Source organism: Erinaceus europaeus, chromosome 3 (genome assembly GCF_950295315.1).
Source record: "Erinaceus europaeus chromosome 3, mEriEur2.1, whole genome shotgun sequence".
Lineage (NCBI taxonomy): Eukaryota > Metazoa > Chordata > Mammalia > Eulipotyphla > Erinaceidae > Erinaceus > Erinaceus europaeus.
The window spans coordinates 132478465-132504899 of NC_080164.1; the positions used below are offsets into that span (position 1 = coordinate 132478465).

General features: G+C 41.4%; 1 protein-coding gene across 1 annotated transcript in view; it reads left to right on the forward strand.

Annotated features, from left to right (window-relative positions):
• Positions 1 to 9891: 9891 nt before the first annotated feature.
• CENPC (centromere protein C) overlaps positions 9892 to 26435 on the forward strand; it is a 75310-nt gene continuing 58766 nt past the window's right edge. The window contains exons 1-4 of the mRNA XM_060187993.1: positions 9892 to 10112; positions 21058 to 21104; positions 23337 to 23407; positions 24219 to 24313. Of these exons, the coding sequence (XP_060043976.1) occupies positions 10095 to 10112; positions 21058 to 21104; positions 23337 to 23407; positions 24219 to 24313 (231 nt within the window). The 5' untranslated portion in view covers positions 9892 to 10094. The remainder of the gene's footprint in view (positions 10113 to 21057; positions 21105 to 23336; positions 23408 to 24218; positions 24314 to 26435) is intronic.

Genomic DNA, 26435 nt, shown 5'->3' on the forward strand with positions numbered 1-26435 from the left:
TGTTTTTTTCAGTGAATTTTGTTGGAGATCCCCTGATTTCTTAAACACTGATTTCGTGACGATTATATGAACCAGAACTGTCATGTCTGTTACTGCCTGTTACTTTGGTGATTTCTCTACTGAACTATTTTCCTAACTGCTGAACTATTTCCCTAATTGCTCAAACTTGAGACATGAACAGGGTTTGGGATCATGGCATCTGGTCTCCTCAATATCCAGCCTAATATTCTGTTAGAGTTTGGTGAGTTCTTTATACATTTTGGATACTAGCCCTTGGTTTGATATATGACATGCAAAGATTTTCACCCACTCCGCGGGGAATCTCTCTGATTCCTTTTGATGTGCAGGACATTTTCAGTTTGCTATATCTATATCTATATCCATATCCATATCCATATCCATATCCATATCCATATCCATATCCATATCCATATCCATATCCATATCTACCTATAGCCATCATATTTTCAATTGCTTCAAGTCTATGCAGCACTTTTCAAGGTCCCAGTGGTACCACTCAGGAAGCAAGTGATTTTTAAAAAAGGAGCTCAGGACTGCTGTCTAAGAGTTGTAGAAGTCACAGGTTCTTGAACAAACCACAGAGAAACATCTGCAGGAACCAGGCAACTAACATTGTACCCTTGTGGTAGCAAGGAAGCCAAGAAAACTCTAAGGTAGTGAACAGGGTCAAACTGTCCAGCAGCCTGGAAAGTGATATTGGCCTCTCAGAAGAGCTTTTTTTAAAAAATTTATTTCTTTATTGGGGGAATTAATGTTTTACATTCAACAGTAAATACAATAGTTTGTACATGCATAACATTCCCCAGTTTCCCATTTAACAATACAACCCCCACTATGTCATTTATCGTCCTTCATGGACCTGTATTCTCCCCACCCACCCACCCCAGAGTCTTTTACTTGGGGGCAATATGCCAATTCCATTTCAGGTTCTACTTGTGTTTTCTTTTCTGATCTTGTTTTTCAACTTCTGCCTGAGAGTGAGATCATCCCATATTCATCCTACAGAAGAGCTTCTACTCTTTGGAAATAATCTTGGAGGAGAAGGAATTTGTAAGCTTCCGCCCCTCCTCCCTCCTCCACGGATTACAGTTCAGTTTAAGGAACATCAGGCACCATAATACTGTGTCACTTTTTCAAAACACTGTATGTTTTAAATATATGTATAAATTACATAGTTAACTTAAAAATTGATTTATGAGGAGTCGGGCGGTAGCGTAGCGGGTTAAACACAAGTGGCACAAAGTGCAAGGGCCTGCGGTTCCCCACGTGTAGGGGAGTCGCTTCACAGGCGGTGAAGCAGGTCTGCAGGTGTCTGTATTTCTCTCCCCCTCTCTGTTTTCCCCTCCTCTCTCTATTTCTTTCTGTCTTATCCACCAACGACGACAAAAAGAATAACTACAATAATAAAACAACAAGGGCAACAAAAGGGGAATAAATAAATAAATATATAAAAAAACTGGATTCATGGGAATCTGCGTAGTGCAGCGGGTTAAGCGCGCCTGGTGCAAAGCACAAGGACCAGCATAAGGATCCCGTTACGAATGGTCCCCCCGCCTCCCCTTCCCGCTCCCCACCTATGGGGGGGGGGTCGCTACGCAAGCAGTGAAACAAGTCTGCAGGTGTCTTTCTCTCCCTCTGTCTTCCCCATCTCTCTCTGTTCTGTTTAACAACAACGACAAGCAATAACAATAGCAACAACAATGATAACAGCAAGAAAAGGGAAAAAATAGCCTCCAGAAGCAGTGGATTCGTAGTATAGACACCGAGACCGACTAATAACCCTGGAGGCACACACACAAAAAGTGAGATAGAATCAAGTGGAAGCAGAAATATCACTCAAATGTTCTTGAGTGTGTTGACCAAGGAAAGAAAACATACTGGTCAGTGTGCCATGTGTATCGAGAGTTGCTGACACATTGTCTTTAGAGAGAAATAAACCAAGATCTTTATCTTTTTTTTTTTTTAGCTCTTTTTCTCTCTTTTTAATTTTTTAAAAATTTTCTTTATTTATTGATTGGATAGAGACAGTCAGAAATCGAGAGGGAAGGGAAGGATAGAGAGGGTGAGAGACAGAGAGACAGCTGTGGTCCTGCTTCACCACTTGTGAAGCTTTCCCCCTGCAGGTGGGGACTGGGGGCTAGAACTGGGATCCTTAAGCCAGTCTTTGCACTTTGTGCCATGTGTGCTTTACCCGTTGCACTACCACCCGACTCCCCAAGATCTTTATCTTTTTTTTTAGCTTCTATTTTTTTTTAAATTTATTTCTTTATTGGGGAATTAATGTTTTACATTCAACAGTAAATACAATAGTTTGTACATGCATAACATTCCCCAGTTTCCCATATAACAATACAAACCCCACCATATCATTTTTCATCCTTCTTGGACCTGTATTCTCCCCACCCACCCACCCCAGAGTCTTTTACTTTGGTGCAATATGCCAATTCCATTTCAGGTTCTACTTGTGTTTTCTTTTCTGATCTTGTTTTTCAACTTCGGCCTGAGAGTGAGATCATTCCATATTCATCTTTCTGTTTCTGACTTATTTCACTCAACATGATTTTTTCAAGGTCCATCCAAGATTGGCTGAAAATGCGGAAGTCACCATTTTTTACAGCTGAGTAGTATTCCATTGTGTGTATATACCACAACTTGCTCAGCCATTCATCTGTTGTTGGACACCTGGGTTGCTTCCAGGTTTTGGCTATTACAAATTGTGCTGCCAAGAACATATGTGTACACAGATCTTTTTGGATGGATGTGTTGGGTTCCTTAGGATATATCCCCAGGAGAGGAATTGCAGGGTCATAGGGTAGGTCCATTTCTAGCCTTCTGAGAGTTCTCCAGACTGTTCTCCACAGAGGTTGGACCAATTGACATTCCCACCAGCAGTGCAGGAGGGTTCCTTTGACCCCACACCCTCTCCAGCATTTGCTGCTATTACCTTTTCTGATGTATGACATTCTCACAGGAGTGAAGTGATATCTCATTGTTGTCTTGATTTGCATTTCTCTGACAATCAGAGACTTGGAGCATTTTTTCATGTGTTTCTCGGCCTTTTGGATCTCTTCTGTGGTGAATATTCTGCCCAAGTCCTCCCCCCATTTTTGGATGGGGTTATTTGTTGTCTTGTTGTTGAGTCTGGCAAGCTCTTTATATACGTTGGTTATTAAACTCTTGTCTGATGTATGGCATGTAAAGACCTTCTCCCACTCTGTGAGGGGGTCTCTTGGTTTGGGTAGTGGTTTCTTTTGCTGTGAAGAAGCTTTTTAATTTGATGTAGTCCCATAGGTTTATACTTGCCTTAGTCTTCTTTGTTATTGGATTCATTTCATTGAAAATGTCTTTAAAATGTATGCGGAAAAGAGTTCTGCCAATATTTTCCTCTAAGTATCTGATAGTTTCTGGTCTAACATCCAAGTCCTTGATCCACTTGGAATTGACTTTTGTATTTGGTGAAATACAGTGGTTCAGTTTCATTCTTCTGCATGTTTCAACCCATTGTTTCCAACACCATTTGTTGAAGAGACTCTGCTTTCCCCATTTAATAGTCTGGGCCCCTTTGTCAAAGATTAGATGTCCATAGGTGTGGGGCCTCATTTCTGGGCTCTCAATTCTATTCCACTGGTCAGTGTGTCTATTCATGTTCCAGTACCAAGCAGTTTTGATGACAATGGCCCTATAATACAGTTTGAGATCTGGGAGTGTGATGCCTCTGGTTCTGTTCTTTTTTCTCAAGATTGTTTTGGCAATTCTGGGTCTTTTCTGGTTCCAGATAAACATTTGTAGCATTTTTTCTATTCTCCTAAAAAATGTGCTTGGGATCTTGATGGGGATAGCATTAAATTTGTAGATGGCTCTGGGTAATATATTCATTTTGATGATGTTAATTCTTCCAACCCATGAACATGGAATATCTTTCCACTTCTTTGTGTCTTTTTCAATTTCTTTGAGTAGTGACTCATAATTTTCAGTATACAAGTCTTTCACTTCTTTGATTAGGTTTACTCCTATATATTTTATTGTTTTTGTTGCTATAGTAAAAGGAATTGATTTCTGGATTTCAATGTCTTCTAACTTAGTGTTTGCATAGAGGAATGCCACTGACTTTTGAATGTTAATTTTATGGCCTGACACCTTACTGTATTGCCTGATGATTTCCAAAAGCTTCTTGCTGGATTCCTTAGGTTTTTCTATGTATACTATCATGTCATCTGCAAATAAGGAGAGTTTGACTTCTTCTCTTCCAATCTGTATCCCTTTAATTCCTTGCTCCTGCCTGATTGCTATGGCAAGAACTTCCAACACTATGTTGAATAGTAATGGTGATAGTGGGCAGCCCTGTCTAGTACCTGATCTGAGTGGAAATGCTTCAAGTTTTTCACCATTGAGTATGATGTTGGCTGTAGGTTTGCTATATATAGACTCCACTATCTTGAGGAATTTTCCATCTATTCCTATTTTTTGTAGTGTTTTGATCATAAAGGGATGTTGTATTTTGTCAAAGGCTTTCTCTGCATCTATTGATATGACCATGTGGTTTTGGTCTTGCTTTTGTTGATGTGGTGGATCACATTGATTGATTTACGTATATTAAACCAACCTTGCATGCCTGGGATAAACCCCACTTGGTCATGATGAATAATCTTTTTGATATACTGCTGTATCCGGTTGGCTAGAGTTTTGTTCAATATTTTTGCATCTATGTTCATCAGAGATAATGGTCTGTAGTTTTCTTTTTTGGTTGTGTCCCTGTCTGCTTTTGGTATCAGAGTGATGTTGGCTTCATAGAAGCTGGCAGGGCGTATTCCAGTGTCATCAATCTTCTGGAAGACTTTTAAAAGTAGAGGTATTAGTTCTTCTTTGAAGGTTTTGTAGAATTCATTTGTAAAACCATCTGGTCTAGGACTTTTATTTTTGGGGAGATTTTTGATAACTGTTACAGTAGCTGTGATGGGCCTGTTCATGTTATCCACTTCCTCTTTACTTAGTTTTGGAAGTTGGTAGGTATCTAGGAAATCATCCATTTCTTCCAGGTTCTCTAGCTTGGTGGCATATAGTTGTTTATAGAAGCCTCGCATGATATGTTGAATTTCTGTGGTGTCTGTTGTGATATCTCCTCTTTCATTTACTATCCGATTTATTTGGGTCTTCTCCTTGTTTTGTTTTGTGAGTCTGACTAAAGGCTTGTCGATTTTGTTTACTCTTTCGAAGAACCAACACTTACTTTCATTGATCTTTTGTATGGTTTTCCTATTTTCAATGCTGTTTATTTCTGCCCTAACTTTAGTGATTTTTGTCCTTCTGGTTGCTTTAGGGTTCCTTTGTTGTTGTTCTTCTAGGTCTTTAAGATGTGCAATCAGGCTGTTTATTTGTGCCTTTTCTTGTTTCCTAATGTGTGCTTGTATAGCTATGAACTTCCCTCTTAGGACTGCTTTAGCTATGTCCCAAGTATTTTGATAGCTTGTGTCTTCATTTTCATTGAAGTCTCAAAACATTTTGATTTCTTCCTTGATTTCCTCTTTGACCCAGAAGTTGTTAAGAAGTGTACTGTTGAGCTTCCACATTTTGGGACTGTTACTAGTCTTTTCTTGATTGTTAAGTGTTAGTTTAATTCCACTGTGGTCTGAGAAGATGCTTGGGATGATTTCAATGTTCTTGAATTTGCTGATGCTGTCTTTGTGGCCTAATATATGATCTATCCTTGAGAATGACCCATGTGGATTTGAGTAAAATGTGTTTTCCAGTTTCTTGGGATGAATGACTCTGAAAATGTCCAATAGTTCTAGTTTTTCTATCTCTTCATTTAGCTCCCTTATGTCTTTACTGATTTTCTGCCTGGATGATCTGTCAAGTTGAGAGAGTGGGGTGTTGAAGTCCCCTACTATGATTGTGTTGCTATTAATATATTGCTGTAGCTCTTTCAGTAGAAGTTTGATCTATTTAGATGGCTTCTCATTGGGTGCATAGATGTTAATAATTGTTAAGTCCTCTTGATTGACTGATCCTCTGAGCATTAAGTAGTGTCCATTCCTATCTTTTTTAATCTTATCTATTTTAAAGTCTATCATGTCAGATATGAGAATAGCTGTTCCTTCCCTTTTTTGTGGGCTATTGGCTTGTATGATAGTTTTCCATCCTTTCACTGTAAGTCTGTGTTTGTCTTGTTGAGTTAGGTGGGTTTCCTGTAGACAGCATATTGTTGGGTTGTGTTTTCTGATCCATCTTCTTACTCTGTGTCTTTTAATAGGTGAATTTAGGCCATTGACACTTATTGATATCAACCTTCTTTTTTTAAAATTCAATCCTTTCTTCCCTTCTAAGCCACTCATGACATCATAACTACCCACATATGTCCCTCTCCTTTTCCTTCTCTCTCTCTGAGTGCTGATGGAACTGGAGTGCAGAGTCTTCTTTTCTTCATCCTATCACTTCTCCCCCGCTGGGAGTATGGATCAAGGTTGTTTATGGGGAGCAGAAGGTAGGAGTTCTGGCTTTTGTAGCTGCTTCTCCATTGAACATGGGCATTGACAGGTCAATCCATATCCCCAGCCTGTTTCTGCCTCTCCCTAGTGGAGCAGAGCTCTGGAGATATGAGGATCTAGGACATATTGGAGAGGCTGTCTGCCCAGAGAAGTCGGGATGGAGTCATGGTAGCATCTGAAACTTGGTGTCTGAAAGATGGCCTGACCTAAGTTGAGACAACATGGTGAATGAACAGGAACCAACAAGTAGGATTAGAGCAGCCAAGAGTAGGGATTTTAGGATAGAAGAAAGCTCAGAAAACCATTTAAAGCATGTTCCTGGGAGCATACAACTATGGTAGTTTTGCTTGAGTTTGGTAGCTAGCCTGAGGTCGATAAGAATATTGTCTGAGGGGGCCAGAAAATGGTGCACCTGGTCAAGCACACATATCACAGTGTGCAAGGACCCAGGTTTGAGCCCTTGGTCCCCACTTGCAGTGAGGAATCTTCATGAGTGGTGGATCACAGCTGCAGCTGTCTCTCTGTCTCTCTCCCTATCTCCCCTCTCAATTTCTCTTTCTTCCCCCCTCAATTTCTCTTTCTAATAAATAAAAATAAAAATAAATAAAAAAGAATATTTTCTGAGAGAGTGGTGTCAGAGTAGAGAAAAGGGCTAGAAAGTTGAATTAGGCCAGGGAGTAGTTCCCATTTCTTTTAAAAGAAAATTTTGTGGCTAAAATTAACTATTTACCTCCATCCACGTCATCCAGGGCCCCATATATTTAGCACCAAAGCCTGTGTAACCTCCAAGTCCCTATTGGTCTGAGCTTATAGCTCATGGTTACATCTGAGGAACATTGCAGGCTGCACTTATTTCAAGACCAGTCTTTTTGGAGTGGCAGGGCAGGATACCCCAGACTCCCTTTGGAGACTGGGGCTATCCCTACCATCATTGCTTTATGGTAAAGCCAAAGTCCTGGGAGGGCCCACAAAACACTGTTCCTTATGGAAGCAACCAGTGGTAGTGGAGAGAGGGACCCTTTAGAGGGCTAGGCCCATCATATGTGTATGTGAAGCCAAGGATTCCCTATCTGGGACCCCAGATGTCCAGGTGGTGTGATATTGACTAAACGGGCCATTATTAAGTGGGCCAGGAAGAGACTTTCTTTTTTTCTTTTCTACTTTTTTTGACCAGAGCACTGCTTAGCTCTGGCTTATGGTGGTGCGGGGGATTAAACCTGGGATTTTGGAACCTCAGGCATGAGAGCCTCTTTGCATACCGTTATGCTATCTACCCCCCACCGGAAACAGTTTCTTATTGGGATTATTTTACATACTTGTGTATATTATATTGTGAACTGTTTATAGACAATTCATAACCATCACATTTTGAAACCAAATACATTTTAAGTCTCTCCATACTGAGTATGGAAACTCTTGCACTTTTTATTGCTTATTGCACTTAAGAGTACATTTGAGGGGGGCAAGGTGGTAGCACAGCAGGTTTAGCTCACATGGCGAGCAGCACAAGGACTGGTGGTGCAAGGATCCCGGTTCTAGGAGCCCCTGGCTCCCCCCTACAGGAAGGTCGATTCACAAGATGTGAAGCAGGTCTGCAGGTGTCAGTCTTTGTCTCCCTCTCTCTGGCTTTCCCTTCTTTCTCAATTTCTCTGACCTACCCAATAAAATGAGAAAAAACTGGCCTCCAGGAGCAGTCAACTAGTAGTGCAGGCATGGAGCCCCAGTGATAACCCTGGAGATAAAACAAAAAGCACATTTGAAGGATTGTTTTCCCAGTAAAAGTCCAGAAAGAATCAAGTGAAAGTGGAAATATTACTCAGAAGTTCTTGAGTGTGTTTACTGAGGAATGACAAAACACCCCCCCCCCCCCCCCCCAGCAATGCTCAGCTCTGGCTTATGGTGGTGCAGCAATTGAACCTGGGACTTTGGAACCACAGGCATGAGAGTCTTTTTGTATAACCATTATACTATCTACCTTGCCCATGACAAAACATCTTGATCAATGTATTATGACTGTGTTATGAGAGTCAAAAGTTGATGACACATTGTCTTTGTAGGGACCTACTTCCCTAACTGCAAGAGTGATTAAGGGCAATGAAATGAGCACTACATTCACAGCTTGTTTTCATCTATCAAAGAACAGTAGGGAAGACCCAGCCAGTAGGGCTAGGCCAATAGCCCACTGGTAGAAGTCTTGCTTAGCAAGCCAGAAGGTCTCAGGTTCAAAACTCATAAGGGAGGAGGGAAGTTTTTAATATTATAAAGAATCTGACAGATGTGTAATTTATTTAGGATAGAGGCAAAAAAAAAAGACTTCTTTTAGGTATAGTAAGCATAATAGAATTTTAGGAAGACAATATGAAAATTACTCAAGGCAACTTGGTTCTCACTGAATAAAAATATTAGGCTAAATACTGATCTCCCCTGTGTGACTCTTCCTTCCTTCCTTTCCTTCCTTCCAGGGTTATTGCCAGGGCTCGGTGCCTGCACTACGCATCCACTGCTCCTGAATTCTATTTTTTCCCTTTTATTGTCCTTGTTGTTTGTTGTTGTTATTATTATTGTTGTTATTATTGCTGTCGTTGTTGTTGGAAAGGACAGAAAATTGAAAGAGGACGGGAAGACAGAGAGGAGGAAAGATAGACACCTGCAGATCTGCTTCATAGCTTGTGAAGCGAGCCTCCGGCATGTGGGGGTTGAAAGGGGGGGCTCGAGGGAGTCAGGCGGTGGGCAGCGGGTTAAGCACACGTGGTGCAAAGTGCAAGGACCGGTGTAAGGTTCCCGGTTCGAGCCCTCGGCTCCCCACCGGCAGGGGAGTCGCTTCACAGGCGGTGAAGCAGGTCTGCAGGTGTCTTTCTCTCCCCCCTCTGTCTTTCCCTCCTCTCTCCATTTCTCTCTGTCCTATCCAACAACGACATCAATAACCACAACAATGTTAAAAAACAAGGGCAACAAAAGGGAAAATAAATAAATAAGTAAATAAATATATTAAAAAAAAGGGGGGGTTCGAACCGGAATCCTTAAGCGGTTCTTGCGCTTTGCGCCATCTGGGCTTAACCCACTGCGCTACCGCCCAGCCCCCACTTCCAGAATTTCTAACAATTATCCTTCCAATATTTGGACAGAACCGCTAAGATGTTTTATACTGTGCGGTTCCAAACTCTTCCTGTCCAAGGAAACTCCAGCTCAGATGTGCCCTCTGCAAGCAGGAGGCGGCGAGGGTGTGTGAGTGCTGGGCGGGGCCTAGAGGCCGGGGGCGTGGCTTCTATTGGGTCAGCGGGCGCTTCCTCCAAGCTTGCTTCCTATTGGGTCGCATGCCCCGTTTGCGCATGCTCAGCTAATTTCAAACTGCGAAGTCCTGGGACGCGCGCTTGTTAGACAGCTGAGCCGATGTTTTCAGAGGAGTCGCGGCTCGCGCTCGCCGCCCGGAATCTCTCTTCTCCTGGGCTTCTCGCTCCTGAGGGGCGCTTCTAGGTAGCCGCCTCATCGCTCCTCGGACGAGTCGGTCTGTGCTGGACCTCTTTCCCCCCGGAACCCTTGTGGGCTTCTGCCACGGACGCTTGGCCGTGGGCGGAGCCGGGCCCAAACATGGCTTCGTCGGGGCTGGTGAGTGCGCTCCGGGCCCCCGGCCGCGGCGGGGAGGGAGTCGCGTCTCTGCAGATCTCAGGGCCAAAGCCTCCCGGGGCTTCAGAGAGCGTGATTGAGCGTGTGGTTACAGACGAGAGTTCATGGACTTGGGCTGTTTCCTCCAGGTTTCTTGGCATTTGTGCTGCTACGGTGTTTCTGCCTTTCAGAGAGTCTTGTGACTTCTTTTTCCTTATATCTTAGGCACAGCCCTGGTTCTCAGTTCGTGTGACTTTCTGTCCCGAGAGGTGTTGAGACGCCTCGGGAAAGCTGTCTGCGCTGCAGACTTGCGGGTCACCGGGTGGGAACGTCAGTTACTGACCGGGTTCTGAAGGGCAGAACCTGAATGGGGGGCGGGAGCTCTGGGTCTGGACTCTTGGTGTTTACTATTCCGTCAGTGCTATGCGCTGTTACCATGTATTCATTCCTAGACTTGCCACATTTATTACGTACTGTACCAACCGCACCAGCTATCCTCAACTTGTACTTTCTCCTGTGTCTCCCCCTTTTAAGGTCTTCAGCATTGATAAGCTCTGATTACCTGTGTGCTTGGGTGTATAGGGTGATAGCGTGAGCTTAGTTACCGGGGGACACTTAGTTGTTTACATTATATATTCTCTCCAGAGAGCAGTGAAGTCCCTCGTATTCTCTCTCTCTGTTTTTTGGTTTTTATTTATTGTTTAAATTTTTACCAGAGTACTGATCAGCTCTGGTTTATGGTGATGTGGGGGATTGAATCTGGGACTTTGGAGTGTCAGGCACGAGAATCTCTTTGCATAACCATTATGCTATCTACCCCCCTCCCATATTCATTCATTCATTCATTCATTCATTCATTCATTCATTCATTCATATATATTTCATCTCTCTCTCTCTCTTTACCAGAGCACTCATCAGCTCTGGCTTGCTGTGGTGCGGGGGGGGGGGGGGGGGTTGAACCTGGGATTTCGGAGCCTTGGGCCTGACAGCCTTGTTTACATAAACATTATGCTATCTGCTATCTACCCTCCAGCCGAAGTCACTCATTCTCATTGGAGACAGTAAAATTTACCTGATGGCCACAGTTCAGCATTAAAGACTTGATTTTTCTAGAGATTTAGGTTCACAGCGAAATGAAAAGGAAGGTATAGAGATGTCCCAGACTGTACATCTTTTGCCTCCACATATTTTTTAAATGTTTATTTATTTATTTATTTATTTTTAATATTCCCTTTTGTTGCCCTTGTTGTTTTATTGTTGTAGTTATTATTGTTTTCGTCGTTGTTGGATAGGACAGAGAAAAATGGAGAAAGGAGGGGAAGACAGGGGGAGAGAGATAGACACCTGCAGATCTGCTTCACTGCCTGTGAAGTGACTGCCCTGTAGGTGGGGAGCCAGGGGCTTGAACTGGGATCCTTAGGCAGGTCCTTGTGCTTTGTGCCACATGCACTTAACCCGCTGCACTACCACCCGACTCCCCCTCTCTTCCCTTCTAAGCCACTCATGACATCATAGCTACCTCCCTATGTCCCTCTCCTTTCCTGTCTCTCTCTGGGTGCTGATGGAGCTGGAGTGCAGAGTCCTCTTATTTTCATCCTGTCACTTCTCCCCCGCTGGGAGTATGGATCAAGGTTGTTTATGGGGAGCAGAAGGTAGGAGTTCTGGCGTCTGTAGCTGCTTCTCCATTGAACATGGGCATTGACAGGTCAATCCATATCCCCAGCCTGTTTCTGCCTCTCTCTAGTGGAGCAGAGCTCTGGAGATGTGAGGATCTAGGACACATTGGTGAGGTTGTCTGCCCAGAGAAGTCGGGATGGAGTCATGGTAGCATCTGAAACTTGGTGTCTGAAAGATGGCCTGACCTAAGTTGAGACAACATGGTGAATGAACAGGAACCAACAAGTAGGATTAGAGCAGCCAAGAGTAGGGATTTTAGGATAGAAGAAAGCTCAGAAAACCATTTAAAGCATGTTCCTGGGAGCATACAACTATGGTAGTTTTGCTTGAGTTTGGTAGCTAGCCTGAGGTTGGATAAGAATATTGTCTGAGAGAATGGTTTCAAAGTGGAGAAAAGGGCTAGCAAGTTAAATTAGGCAGGGAGTAGCTCTCATTCTTATATATAAAAAAAATTCTGTGGCTAAAATTAACTATTTACCTCCATCCACCTGCTCCAGGGCCCATATATTTAGCGCCAGAGCATGTTTAACCTCTTTTTTTTTTAAAAAAAATTTATTATCTTTACTTATTTATTGGATAGAGACTGCCAGAAATTGAGAGGGAAGGGGGTGATAGAGAGGGAGAGAGACAGAGAGACACCTGCAACACTGCTTCACTGCTGGTGAAGCTTTTCTCCTGCAGGTGGGGGGTTGGGGGCTAGAACCCAGGTCCTTGTGCATTGTAACGTGCACTTAACCAGGTGCAACACCACCCAGCCCCCGTGAAACCTCTTAAGTCCCTATTGGGAACATGACACTTCTTTACATGATGCCTGGGATCACATGTAGGGCTTCATATCTAGGAGACTAGCATTCTATCTTTGAGTCACTTCACCTTTCTAGTAATTCTTTTTTTTTTTTTTCTCCAGGGTTATTGCTGGGCTCGGTGCCTGCACCATGAATCCACCGCTCCTGGAGGCCATTTTCCCCCCTTTTTGTTGCCCTAGTTGTTGCAGCGTCGTTGCGGTTATTATTGCCATTGTTGACGTTGCTTTGTTGTTGGATAGGACAGAGAGAAATGGAGAGAGGAGGGAAAGACAGAGAGAGAGGGGAGAGAAAGACAGACACCTGCAGACCTGCTTCACCGCCCGTGAAGCGACTCCCTTGCAGGTGGGGAGCCGGGGGCTCGAACCGGGATCCTTACTCCGGTCCCTGCGCCACGTGCGCTTAACCCACTGCGCCACCGCCCGTAATTCTTTTTTTTTTTTTACGTTTTTTTTTTTTTATTCCCTTTTTGTTGCCCTTGTTTTATTGTTGTTGTTGTTGGATACGGTAGAGAGAAATGGAGAGAGGAGGGGAAGACAGAGAGGGGCAGACCTGCAAACCTGCTTCACTGCTTGTGAAGTGACTTCCCTGCTGGTGGGGAGGTGGGGGCTCGAACTGGCATCCTTACGCTGGTCCTTGCACTTTGCATGTGCGCTTAACCCACTGCACTACCGCCTGACTCTCAACCTTCCTAGTAATTCTAAAAAAATATGATTTATTATAGGAGAAAGTGTAGAGGAAGGAGAGGACCATAATGTTGCTCAGCTGTGGCATAAAGTGGTGCAGGGGATTGAATTCCAGCTTTGGGGGCCTTAGACATGCAGATCGGTACTCTAATAGACTGAGCTATCTCTCAAGAATCCTTTACCTTATTAATGAAATGTATTAATGTGGAACATCTTTTCATATGCACATTTATTATTGGCATCCATAATAAAATTTTCATTTTTTGGTCAGGCAGTGGCATAACTGGTTAAGTGCACACATTACAGTGCACAATGACCTGGGTTCAAGTCTGTGGTTCCTACCTGTGGGGGAAGGCTTCATAAGGGGTAAAGTAAGGCTACAGATGTCTCTCTCTCTCTTTCCCTCTCTATGTCTCCCTCTATTCTCAATTTCTCCCTGTCTCTATCAAAGAAATAAAACTTAAAAAAAGAAAAAATAATACAATTTTCATTTTTTAAAGCATGCTATTCATCCTGTTACTCCCCAGTTTTCTACTTGAAATGTAAACCCTTTGGTTTTTACATTCTTAAGATAGGACCCAAAGTATCTCAGATATGTACTCAAGTCTTTAGTGTTAGCGTGTCTTTGTGTTTTATTTTTTCTGTTGCTCCTACTTTCTTTCTAAGGTTGCCTGTTCTCTCTCTTGGGAGTATTCATTATATTTTTTTTATTTTCCCCCAATATTCCCTGAAATTTTACTTTTTTTCCCCCCTAGGTACATGGAGCTGCTGCTTCTTTTTTTAATTTTATTTTTTCCCTTTTGTTGCCCTTGTTGTTTATTGTTGTTGTTATTGCTGTTGTCGTTGTTGGGTAGGACAGAGAGAAGTGGAGACAGGAGGGGAAGACAGAGGGGGAGAGAAAGACCAGACACCTGCAGACCTACTTCACCGCCTGTGAAGTGACTCCACTGCAGGTGTCGAGCCGGGGGCTCGAACAGGGATTCTTATGCTGGTCCTTGTGCTTTGCGCCATGTGCACTTAACCCACTGCACCACTGCCTGATTCCCCCTTGGAGCTGCTTAAATTCACCATTCACACATTTCCTACAGAGTTAGGAAATTAGATTGTATATTCTTTCTTTTTCTTTTCTTTCCTTTTTTTTTTTTTGATTGTGTATTTTGTCTTTTTCCATTTTTTTTGCATGCAATGACCGGCCAGAAGTTCAAACTTCTGATATCTAGATATACTTTGTTTTAATGTTCAATTTTTCTTTTGTATTCTATTTATTTATTGCATAGACACAGTCAGAAACTGAGAGGGAGAGACAGGAGACACCTGCAGCCCTGCTTCACCACTTGTGAAGCTTTCCTCCTGCAGGTGGGGATTGGGGGCTCAAACCCAGGTCCTTGTAAATTGTAATGTGTGTTTAACCCAGCCCCTTTTCTTCCATTTTCTTTTGTCTTTTGCCCTCTTTGGTAATTGTTGACTTTTTAATTTTGTTTTAAAATCATGTTTTTAATTATCAATTTTTTTGTTGCACTGTCTGTTTATGGTATACCACTTTTGTTTTATAAGCCTGGTTTTATCAGTGATATTTGAAAGTACTAATTAGAATTTTCTTTTTCTTATTATTTTTTTTTTTTATTTTTTAAAATTTTTACCAGAGCACTGCTCAACTCTGGTTTTTGGTGGTATGAGGGAATCTGGACTTTGGGGCTTCAGATACGAGAAGATCTTTGCATAACCATTATGCCATCTACCCCTGCCCCTAATTAGATTTTTCTTTTAAACTTTTTTTATTACCTTTATTGATACAGAGACAGCCAGAAATCAAGAGGGAAGGGGGGATAGAGAAGGAGAGACAGAGACACCTGCAACACCGCTTCATCACTTGCAAAGCTTTCCTCCTGCAGGTGGGGACTGCGGACTCGAACCTGGGTCCTTGCACATTGTAACGTGCGCTCAACCAGGTGTGACACCACCCAGCTCCCCTAATTAGAATTTTCTTTCTCACCATTCATATTGATTTCCTCAGGCTTCTTTTCTGTTTTTAGAACTTATATTGGCTTTCCTTTTTTGTCTCAGAAATTTTATTTTTGTTTCAGAGATTAAAAATTCTGACTTATCCATAGATTTTGGTTATATTTAGCACTAATAGAGTATGCTTTTTTCCCTTTAATTTCTTTATCGGGGGATTAATGGGTTTATAGTCAACAGTAAAATACAATAGTTTGTACATGCATAATATTTCCACATAACAATACAACCCCCACAGGTCCTCCTCTGCCATCATATTTCAGGACCCAACCCCCCCCCCCCCAGTCTTTTACTTTGGTGCAGTACACCAACTCCAGTCCAAGTTCTGTTTAGAGATTTCCCTCCTGATCTTGTATTTCAGCTTCTCTCTATGAGCGAGTGAGATCATCCCATATTCATCCTTTTGTTTTTGACTTATTTCACTTAACATGTTATCTTTGAGCTCCATCCAACTTGGGGTAAAGAAAGTGACTTTACCATGAACCTGAGACTTTAGAGTCTCAGGAATAAGAGTTTCTTTGTGTAACCATTATGCCATCTACCCCTGTTCACATTTCTCAGTTTTCTATATACCAGTTCAACCCCCCTCTAGGTCCTCCTCTGTCATCATGTACCAGGACTCGAACCCTCTCCCACCTGCCACCCCAGATTCCTTTACTTTGGTGGAATACACCGGACCCAGTCCAAGTTCTGCTTTGTGTTTATTGTTCAATTTTTTTTTTGTAATTGGATCTGTTTCATTGAAGATACCTTTAAAGTTTAGAAGGAAAAGAGTTCTGCTAATATTTTTCTCTAAGTGTTTGGTAGTTTCTGGTCTAACATCCAAGGGGTGTTGCTATTACTGTGTTGCTGTTAAGATATTGCTATAGCCATTTCAGTAGATGTTTGATGTATTTAGATGGCCTCTCCTTGGGTGTATAGATGTTAATAACCATTAAGTCCTCTTTATTGACTGATGCTCTGAGCATTAATTAATGTCCATCCCTCTCTGTTTCAATTTATTTATTTTAAGGTCTGTTATGTCAGATTGAGACTAGCTGTTCCCACCCATTTTTATGGTCGATTGGCTCTTACGGTACTTTCTCATCCTTTCACTTTGAGTCTGTGTTTGTCTTGTTGAGTTAGGTGGGATTCCTGCAGACAACATATGGTTGAGTTGTCTTTTCTGATCCATCTTCTTACTCTATGCCTTTTAATAGGTGAATTCAGGCCATTGACATTTATTGATATTATTGAATGAAGATAGTTTAATGCCATTATTCTAAAATTTTAGAGTGTTCTGATATATGGTATGTTTATGATGATGTGATTGTTTATGAGACCTTTCAGAACTTCTTTCAGGGCAGGCTTGGTGATAGTTGATTCCTTTAACTGTTGCTTGTCTGATAAGGTGAATGACAGTCTAGAAGAATACAGTAGTCTTGTTTGAAAGCCTTTCTCATTGAGCACTCACCATTATCTTACCATTATCTTCTGGCCTGTAGTGTTTGTGTGGAGAAATCTGCTGCTAATCTTAGGGGTTTTCCTCTGTTAAGTGACTGTTTTTTTTTCTTCTCTTGTAGCCTTCAGGATCCTTTGTTTATCCTTCTTGCTTTTCATTCTAAATATAGTGTGTCTTGAAGTGTGGGTTAATTCTGTTTGGGACCCTGTGGGCTTCTTGAACTTTTTTTTTTTTTTTTTTCCTCCAGGGTTATTGCTGGGCTTGGTGCCTGCACCATGAATCCACCACTCCTGGAGGCCCGTTTTTTTCCCCCCCTTTTGTTGCCCTTGTTGTAGCTTCGTTGTGGTTATTATTATTGCCCTTGTTGACACAATTCGTTGTTGGATAGGACAGAGAGAAATGGAGAGAGGAGGGGAAGACAGAGAAGGGGAGAGAAAGATAGACACCGCAGACCTGCTTCACCGCCTGTGAAGCGACTCCCCTGCAGGTGGGGAGCCGGGGGCTCGAACCGGGATCCTTACGCCAGTCCCTGCGCTTTGCGCCACATGCGCTTAACCCACTGCGCCACCGCCCGACCCCCGCTTCTTGAACTTTTATGTTTTTTATCTTGTCTAGACTAGGGAAGTTCTCAACTTTTATGTCCTGTAGAATGCTTTCTTCCTCTCCCTCTCTTCCTCTGGTAGGCCTATAATGCATATATTATTTCTTTTGAAGTCATCCCATATGTCTCTGTTGTTGTATTCAGCATTCTTAATCTCTTTTTTGATATCTTTTACTTTTTTCTTAGTTTTCTCTAATTCATCCTCAATCTTGCTAATTCTGTTTTCTGATTTATTTATTCTATTCTCTCTCCCCTCTGTTTTCTGTAGCTCAGTTATTTTGTTACCCTGTTATGATACTGTTATTAGCTTGTTCATCTGGTTAGGCTTTTAGCTCAGCTGTTTCAGCTTTCAGCTCTCTTCCTCAAGATAGTGCAGGGGAGTCGGGCAGTAGTGCAGTGGGTTAAGCACACGTGGCGCAAATCACAAGGACTTGTGTAAGGATACAGGTTTGAGTCCCTGGCTCCCCACCTGCAGGGGAGTCACTTCACAGGCGGTGAAGCAGGTCTGCAGGTATCTATCTTTCTCTCCCCCGCTGTGTCTTTCCCTCCTCTCTCCATTTCTCTCTGTCCTATGCAACAACAATGACATCAATAACAACAACAATAATAACTACAACAATAAAACGAGCAACAAAAAGGAATAAATAAATAAATAATATTAAAAAAAAAGATAGTGCATTATTTCAGAATCTCATTTGTTGTTTCCCCATTTCTGATGACAGTTCTTTCAAACTCTTTCCTCACTCCTTTGAGTAATGCCTTTATTAGTGTTTGGATCTTGTCCTATTCTTAGGTGCTTTTATGTGTGTGTGTGCGCGCGCGCGTGCGTTTAATCTGGGCTTTTGTCTTGGTTCATTTCTCCAGTGTTTCTTCTTGGTTTAATCTGGGCTTTTGTCTTGGTTCATTTCTCCAGTGTTTCTATATGGTTATGAGGTCCCTCTCTCAGTACTATTCAATCCACTAATCACATTTGCTTGGATTGACTTGTGCCTAAGTATGGCACTTAAAGAGTTCACAGTTATGAGAATTAACAGTTGTTTCAATGTTTCAATCCTTGAGGTGAAGCAAGGGTGGCTGTTCACGGGTGGCTGTTAAACCATCTTTTGTTCTTTATCTCCCCTGTAGGTTATGGGAGTGCAAACTTTTTAATTATAAGTAGATTAAAATTTTAAAAAAACTATCTATTTATTTATTGGATAGAGACAGCCAGAAATTGAGAGGGAAGGGGGTAATAGAGAGGGAGAGAGACAGAGAGACACTTGCAGCCCTGCTTCACCACTTGCAAAGGTTTCCCTCTGCAGGTAGGGAATGGAGGCTTGAATCTGGGTCCTTGTGCACTGTAACGTGTGCTCAACCAGGTGCCCACCACCTGGCCCCAGCTATAAGTAGATATTTTATCTTACTCCTTCCTTACTCCTTCATCTGTTTTCCATCTACACCATGCCTCGGCCTCGCATGATAATGTGCAGCTTGGCGATACGAAAATCCGGCATGAAGCCCAGCCAGTCTATCTTGGCGTTATTCTCTATCGCATTCTGTCATTTCACGAACATCTCATAAAAACTGCAGCAAAGGTGGGCGCGAGGAATAACATCATTGCAAGACTGGCCACCTCCTCATGGGGCGCGAGTGCTTCCACACTACGATCATCATCTCTGGCATTATGCTATTCTACTGCAGAATACTGTGCCCCAGTATGGTTCCGTAGCCCCCATGTCCACTTGGTTGATTCCAAATTATATTCCTCCATGAGGATAATTTCTGGAACCATCCATTCCACCCCGGTTCCAGTTCTTAGCAACATCGCCCCGCCAGATATTCGTCGGGATGCGGCATCATCTAAGTTCATTTCCCACGTCTACGCTCGACCGGACCTGCCAATATACGCGGATATCTTCGCCCACCCTGTCCAACGCTTGACGGTCTCATCACCCAATCTGGTCCCCTACGCCTACACTGAACTTCTCTGTTCCAGACTCTTGGAAACAGAGTTGGCAGTCAGCTGAGGTAAAGAACAAACACCTCGTCACAGACCCCTGCAAGCGTCAACCCGGCTTTGACCTAGCACGTTATGATTGGGCCCTCCTTAATCGCTATCGAACAGGCCATGGCCGGTGCGCCGCTATGTTCCATCGCTGGGGAGCCAGAGACGACCCGAATTGCCCCTGTGGCTACAGACAGACTATAACCCACATAGTCAACGACTGCCACCTCTCCAGATTCAAAGGAGGTCTCAAAAGTTTACTTCAGGCTCAACCTGACCCTGTTGACTGGCTATGGAAGAAGGGCAAATGCTAGAAGAAGAAGAACTCCTTCCTAACCTAGAGATAAAACAGGGTGGGGCAGGGAGTGAAAGCACAGTGATTATGCAAAGAGACTCCCATGCCCCAAGGGTCCAAAGCCTTAGGCCCAATTCATTTTCTCTGAGAGCAGTCAGAGCCAAAAAGGGTAGTAGTCCTTGACCCTCTGAGTTTCTAAAAAAAAAAAAAAAAAAAATCCTGTTTGTACTTGGTGGGTTCTGAGACAATTATTCAACGTGTCTCCGAATTCTTTAGCAGAACAGTGTGGAAAGACTGCCACTATACAGCTCCACTTTCAGACCACTGGGAGTGTTCGTCTTCTCCTGAGTTATCCTGATCAGGTCTCTGCCCCCCATTTCAGCACAGGGCCTCCCTGCTGCTGCTCCAGCTTCCAAGGGACAGTAGCAGTGGAGATTCACAGTTGCATTTGGTGAGCCTTAAGGGATTCTCTCCTTCTACCAGCAATTTATTTGTTGATAAAACTCAGACCAGAGGTGGTGCCTCAAATAGCCAACTGCCAGACTGTTACCAGTCGCTCCCGAGTAGATAGGGGCTTTCAGGAAGTCTCTTTCAGGAATCCCTCCTTAGGCCCCTCTCTGTCCACGAGCCACACGTGTTTGTACTCACCTGTGACTTGGTGGGTTCCCAAAGTATTCCCAGTCTTGTCTTGTTGTGTCCTCAGGTGATCTTTTTTGTTATTTTTAGTTGACCTGTAGAGTACACTTTTTTCAGCTCTGTGTTTATATGGTTAGAGTAAGTGAAGTATGCTATTCTGTAGGTAGTTTTTCTTTCAATTCCTCCATTTTTCCCATTTTCATTATTTTCGTCCTTTAGATCTCAAGTTTACTAGTTCTACATAGTTGTGACCTATGTGGTCTGACAGTTTCTCTTCTCATGAGGGCCAGTAGATTATTAAGCTGCTTTTGCAGCTCTCATACTTCATTTACTTTTCATCTTTTATAAATTTATTCAGAGCTGGTTCTCTTGCTTTCATTTTTATTGTTGTTTCCTGCCATTTAAATTATTATTTTTTTTAATTTTAAAAGTATATTTCTAACTGGGAAAGGAAATAAGTAGGTTCTGTTAGTTAACCAGTTTAAATTTTTGGAAACTCATGTAATCATGATTTTGATGATAGAAAAGATTTATTCCATATGGTAGAGAAAGAAGATGGAATAAATCCCAGGGTGAAGGAATAGTATGAGCAGAGGTATGGAAATAGATAAGAGGTAAGTTCTCTTTTCCTTGCTCTGCAGTATCTCTTTATAGTATTGTAATAGACAGTTAACAAATGCTTGCTGAATAAATAAATGAAGAACTTGATTTTCTTGCATGTTGATAATGACAGTGAAATTACTTAAAGGGTGAGTTGTATTTGAGTACATTTTAAACAAAACCAAATTGACAATTTATTTTACTTTCAGGATCATCTTAAAAATGATTATAGAAGAAGATTTTGCCAACCCTCCAGGTAATTTATATGCATAAACTTTTTTTTCCTATTCTGTTTTTGTTGTTGTTGTTGTTTTTGCTGCCACTGGGACCTTGTGTGATTCCACTATTTTTGGGAGACTTTGTTTTTGCCCTTTTAATCTCAGAAAGTGGCAGAGGAGAGAGAAGCAAAGTAAGTGATACCATAGCACTGTTCCACTTTTGTGGAGCATTCCTCTGTGCCATGCATGTCTCTCCTATGCATTAATAGTACCAGGAGCACGAACTTGAGATCTTGTGCTTGTAATGTGAGCCAACTGAGTTGCCTTCCAGACCTACACTAAGTTTTTATGATTATATTTATGTCATCTTCAGAAAGTATAATTGGCCAAAGTAATGACTTCTATGCCCACTAATATAGTTATATTACTTATTATGTATTAATAGGAATATTAATGTAAGTAGTAAAATTATTTAGTAGCAGTGAGAAAAGAAATTCACCTAATAAATGATGGACCAGGAAGAGTTGATCTCAGTTTTGGGTAAATGATAAAAAAAATTCTTGGCGAAAAAATTCTGTAGAATAGATTGAATATTTGCAAGATTTGGCCTATTTTGTGGGGCCGAAGGAATTTGGGAATGATTATGAAAGGGCGTAGGAGAAGCCTGTTGTAAGATGCTGTATCTAGGGACCAAGAGATGTGCTATTTAGGGCTTAGAAAAAGGTAAAGTCTTCTGTTCTGCATATAATACAATTTATAGGGGTGGTAAGCTATGTACACCTAAGTATATACACAGAAACAGACACACAAATGAGTACTTACAGAAATCTGAAAAAGATTGGCAAATTATATCATTATCAGTATCCTGATGTGAAATAAACTGTAGTTTTGCAAAATGTTATTATTGGGAGGAATTGGATAAAGTGAACAAAGTATTGCTTCTGTGGAATTTACTGTTATCTTAGTATAACTTAATACAGCTAATTAAAAATTTGCTATTGATGTACAAACTGATAGTGACTCAAAAGTGCATTTGAGAGCTTGTATGGAAAACTGTATTACTTGTTAATGATTTACAATCTTAGAATATTTACTAAAGAAACATTTCAGGACTGATTAACTTTTAAACAGTTATTGTATTACTTAGCTATAGCAGTAGACTAAAACAGTTTTAGATGTAACTACTCAATTAAGGAATCTGTTAATATAATTGATGGCATACCCTTTTCTGGAAATTCTTGGACTCTTCAGTACTTGTATTGCTTTCATATAGTAAAAGTAATGTTTTTATTAGTGACCTAATAGTGATTTACAAGGTTATAAGATAATAGAGGTATAATTCCATACCATTCTCACCACCAAAATTCTGAGTTCCCATCCCCCTCCTCTCCCCTCTCCTCCCCTCCCCTCTATCTTAGTTCTCCCAAAGTCATAGATATGGGTTGACTATATATATATTTATATATTTATGTTTATATATGTTATATGTTTATATATATTTTTTCCTTTTTTTAAGTTCATATGTTTCAGTGCTCTATATTCTATTTAAGAGTAAAATTATCTTGTAGTTGTCCTTCACTTCCTTACTACTTACTTCACTAATCATAATCACTGCCACTCCAATTTAAACCCAAAGGACACATTATAGTCTTGTTTTGTTTTGAGTATATGTCCTATGACTTTTTTTGTATTTGTAAGACTCAAATTAGTGATTTTTATTCCATTGTTAAAAGCCTTCTCCCTATTCAAAGTATTCCTCATGTTTAAAACATTTAATTGGGGAAAATGAAAAGCCATGTGCCAGAGAAGTATGTGGGACATTTGGGCAAACGTGACTAACCCCATGTGGAAACTGATGCTCATTTTTATTCACTTCTAAGGCCATACCTTCACTTCCTTTCTAAGCCACATCTGTACCTGTTACAACTTCTGGGTGTTCTTCCTTTTCCTCTTTGTCAGATGAGGGAAACAGCCCTTGACTTCCTCAGGTGTTCTCGAAATTCTTTTTCCTCTCAGTAATGGTGCAAAAACAAAGGTCCCTGGTCATAAAACTGATACTCTTCAAGACTAATGATGTAACCCAGGTGTAAAATCCCAAGTTTGATTTCCTGGTATCAATAAACAAAAAGTGGTATTTTTTTTCCATTATGTAAAGTAAGCTTTTTTCACCAGTTAAATAGAGATAGAATTTTCAAAGTAGATAGTAACATAAGTAACAAATAATTTCTGGAAATTACATATTAATATATATTTTTTCTTTTTCTTTTTAGGACACTTCATATTAATACAGGACAGGGCCAGAATGTATTAGAAATCTTACAAGACTGTTTTGAAGAACAAAGTAAGACTATGTCTAGATGACTTTGTCCACTGGGAAGGATGAAAATATAATTTTTTTGTCTTAATGTCTAATTCAGCAATTGGGTTATCATTTTTATGTAAAATACTTTTCCTGAGAATTTTGAGCATATATGTAATTTACACCACTACTCAGCTCTGGTTTTTGGGGTAGGGGGATTGAACCTAGGACTTTAGAGCCTCAGAGCATCAGGCATGAGAATCTGTTTATATAACTATTATGCTATCTACCCCTACCCTTTAGTATCTTTTCCTATACTGAGGATAGTACTGACAAAAATGAGAGTAATTTGTCATTATCTTTAGTTCATATTAGAATCCTCTCTTTAATTCATCTCAAAGTCCATAAATAATAATTATATATTAACACAAGAGAATATCATATAGTAGAAATGTATGTACGGAATTTTTTGATTACTGGAGAGAGATAATGCTTGGTGATTTGCACCTCTTTCAAAAGAAAGGGTGAGTTGTAGCAAATATATATATACATTTCCTGATGGCACCATCAGAAGGTATTGAAATAATAAATAGAATTACAAGGAAACAAACACAGTAGCAAAGTATCTTCTTTTGAAAGGAGATCCAGTATATACTTCCTTAGAAAAGTTGCTAGTCTTCGCCAGTTCGTGGTATCTTCTAAGAATTGAATATTGAACTGATGTCTGTACTTCACTTAAAGTACTCATGTTAAAAGAGCCAACAGAGTTCTCCATCTGTCACATTATAATTAAAAAAAGTTCTGATCAAGAGGTTTTGTATCATGTGTTTTTAAATCTCTTACTTTTTCTTAGGTTTTGCCAATGATTTCAGTACAAATTCTACAAAGTCTCTGCTTTATCTGACACCTAAAACAAAAGATATGTGTGTTCAATCACCCAGCAAAAAGGTAAAAGTCAAAAAGGAGAGTTAATACAAATTGAACATTGTAATGAAGCAACATGGGGGCTGGGCAATGGTACACTTGGTTAAATGCACGTAGTACCAAGCAAAAGGACCCATTGCAAGGATCCAGGATTGAGCCCCTCCTTTCCAACATGCAGGAGGTCCGCCTCACAAACTGTGAAACAGGTCTGTAGGTGTCTCTCTTCCTTTCTGTTTCTGTCTAAAACAGATTTTTAAAAAATATTTTATTTTATTATTTATTTTTTGCTTCCAGGGTTATCTTGGGCTCAGTGCCTGCACCACGAAGCCACTGCTCCTGGAGGGCATTTTTTTCCCTCATTTTTTGTTGCCCTCGTCACAGCCATTCTTGTTGTTGTTATTGTTGCCATTGATGTTGGATAGGACAGAGAGAAATCGAGAGAGGAGACAGGGGGAGAGCAAGACAGACACCTGCAGACCTGCTATGCCACTTGTCAAGGTGCCCCCCTGCAGGCGGGGAGCCGGAGGCCTCAAACTGGGATCCTTATGCCGGTTCTTGTGTTTGGTGCCATGTGCGCTTAACCCGCTGTGGTACCACCTGAGCCCCTATTTATTTTATTTTAATGAGAAAGAGTAGACAAAGGAAAGATGCTAAGAGGGAGAAAGAGACCAGAACACTGCTCAGTTCTGGCTTATGGTGGTGCTGGGGATTGAACCTGGGACCTCAGAGCCTCAGGCTTAAAAGTCTTTTGCATAACCATTAAGCTGTCTCTCTAGCTCTTCTGTCTCTATCTGTCTGTCTGTCTGTCTGTCTATCTATCTATCTATCTATCTATATTTATTCATTCATTCATTCATTCATTCAGTTTTAACCAGAGCACTGTTCAACTCTGGCTTATGGTGGCATGCGGGACTAAATCTGGGACTGTGGCGCCTCAGACATGAGAGTCTCTCCCTCTCCCTCTCCCTCTCCCTCTCCCTCTCCCTCTCCCTCTCCCTCTCCCTCTCCCTCTCCCTCTCCCTCTCCCTCTCCCTCTCCCTCTCCCTCTCCCTCTCCCTCTCCCTCTCCCTCTCCCTCTCCCTCTCCCTCTCCCTCTCCCTCTCCCCTCTACCAGAGCACTGTTCAGCTCTGTCCTATGGTGGTGTTGGATTTGAACTTGGGGCATTAGAGCTTCAGGCATGAAAGCCTTTTTGTATAGCCATCATGTTATCTCCCCAACTCATTCTGTTAACTCTCCCCCCCCCCCCCCCACTCCCCATCAGAGTAACGCTCAGCTCTGACTTAGGGTGTTGTGGGGGATTTAACTTGGGACTTTGGAGCATCAAACAAGAGAGTCTTTTTGCGTCACCACTAGGTTATCTCTCTCACTCCACTGACTGTATAACAAATGGAGATATTTTGACTTGTCATTAGTTGTGTTTGTATTTGGAGGTCTGATAACTAGAATTATAGAATTGTCACATGGTCAGTTCTCCTAACCAGTTTTCAGTTCTCCTAAAATAATATTTAAACCAGGGCGCGTGTGTATGTGTGTGTGTGTGTGTGTAGTAAAGTGGGCAGTGTGTTTGAAGTTTCAGATATAGTTGACAAGTTATATTTATCAAAAATGAATACTCATTATTTTAGCAATTATAAGGATAGAAGTTGACTAGCTACATAAATTAGCAGGCTGTTAAATTTTGAAGTTAATGTTTAAAGGTAAATAATTATAATTGTAGAGAAATATGATAGAATGCTAGAATAACATTTCAGTAGAAGCTTTATAAATAAATAGTTAAACATATATAACCTTTTTAGTCCCAAGGAATAAAGACAGAACCATGATTTGAAACCTTAGAGAATTTTTTTTTTTTGCCTCCAGGGTTATTGCTGGGCTCGGTGCCTGCACCATGAATCCACTGCTCCTGGAGGCCATTTTTTCTCATTTGTTACCCTGGTTGTTTTACCGTCATTGTGGTTATTATTATCGTTGTTATTGATGTTGTTGTTGGATAGGACAGAGAGAAATGGAGAGAGAAGGGGAAGACAGAGATGGGGAGAGAAAGAGAGACACCTGCAGACCTGCTTCATCGTCTGTGAAGCGACTTCCCTGCAGGTGGGGAGCTGGGGGCTCGAACCGGGGTCCTTAAGCCCGTCCTTGCGCTTT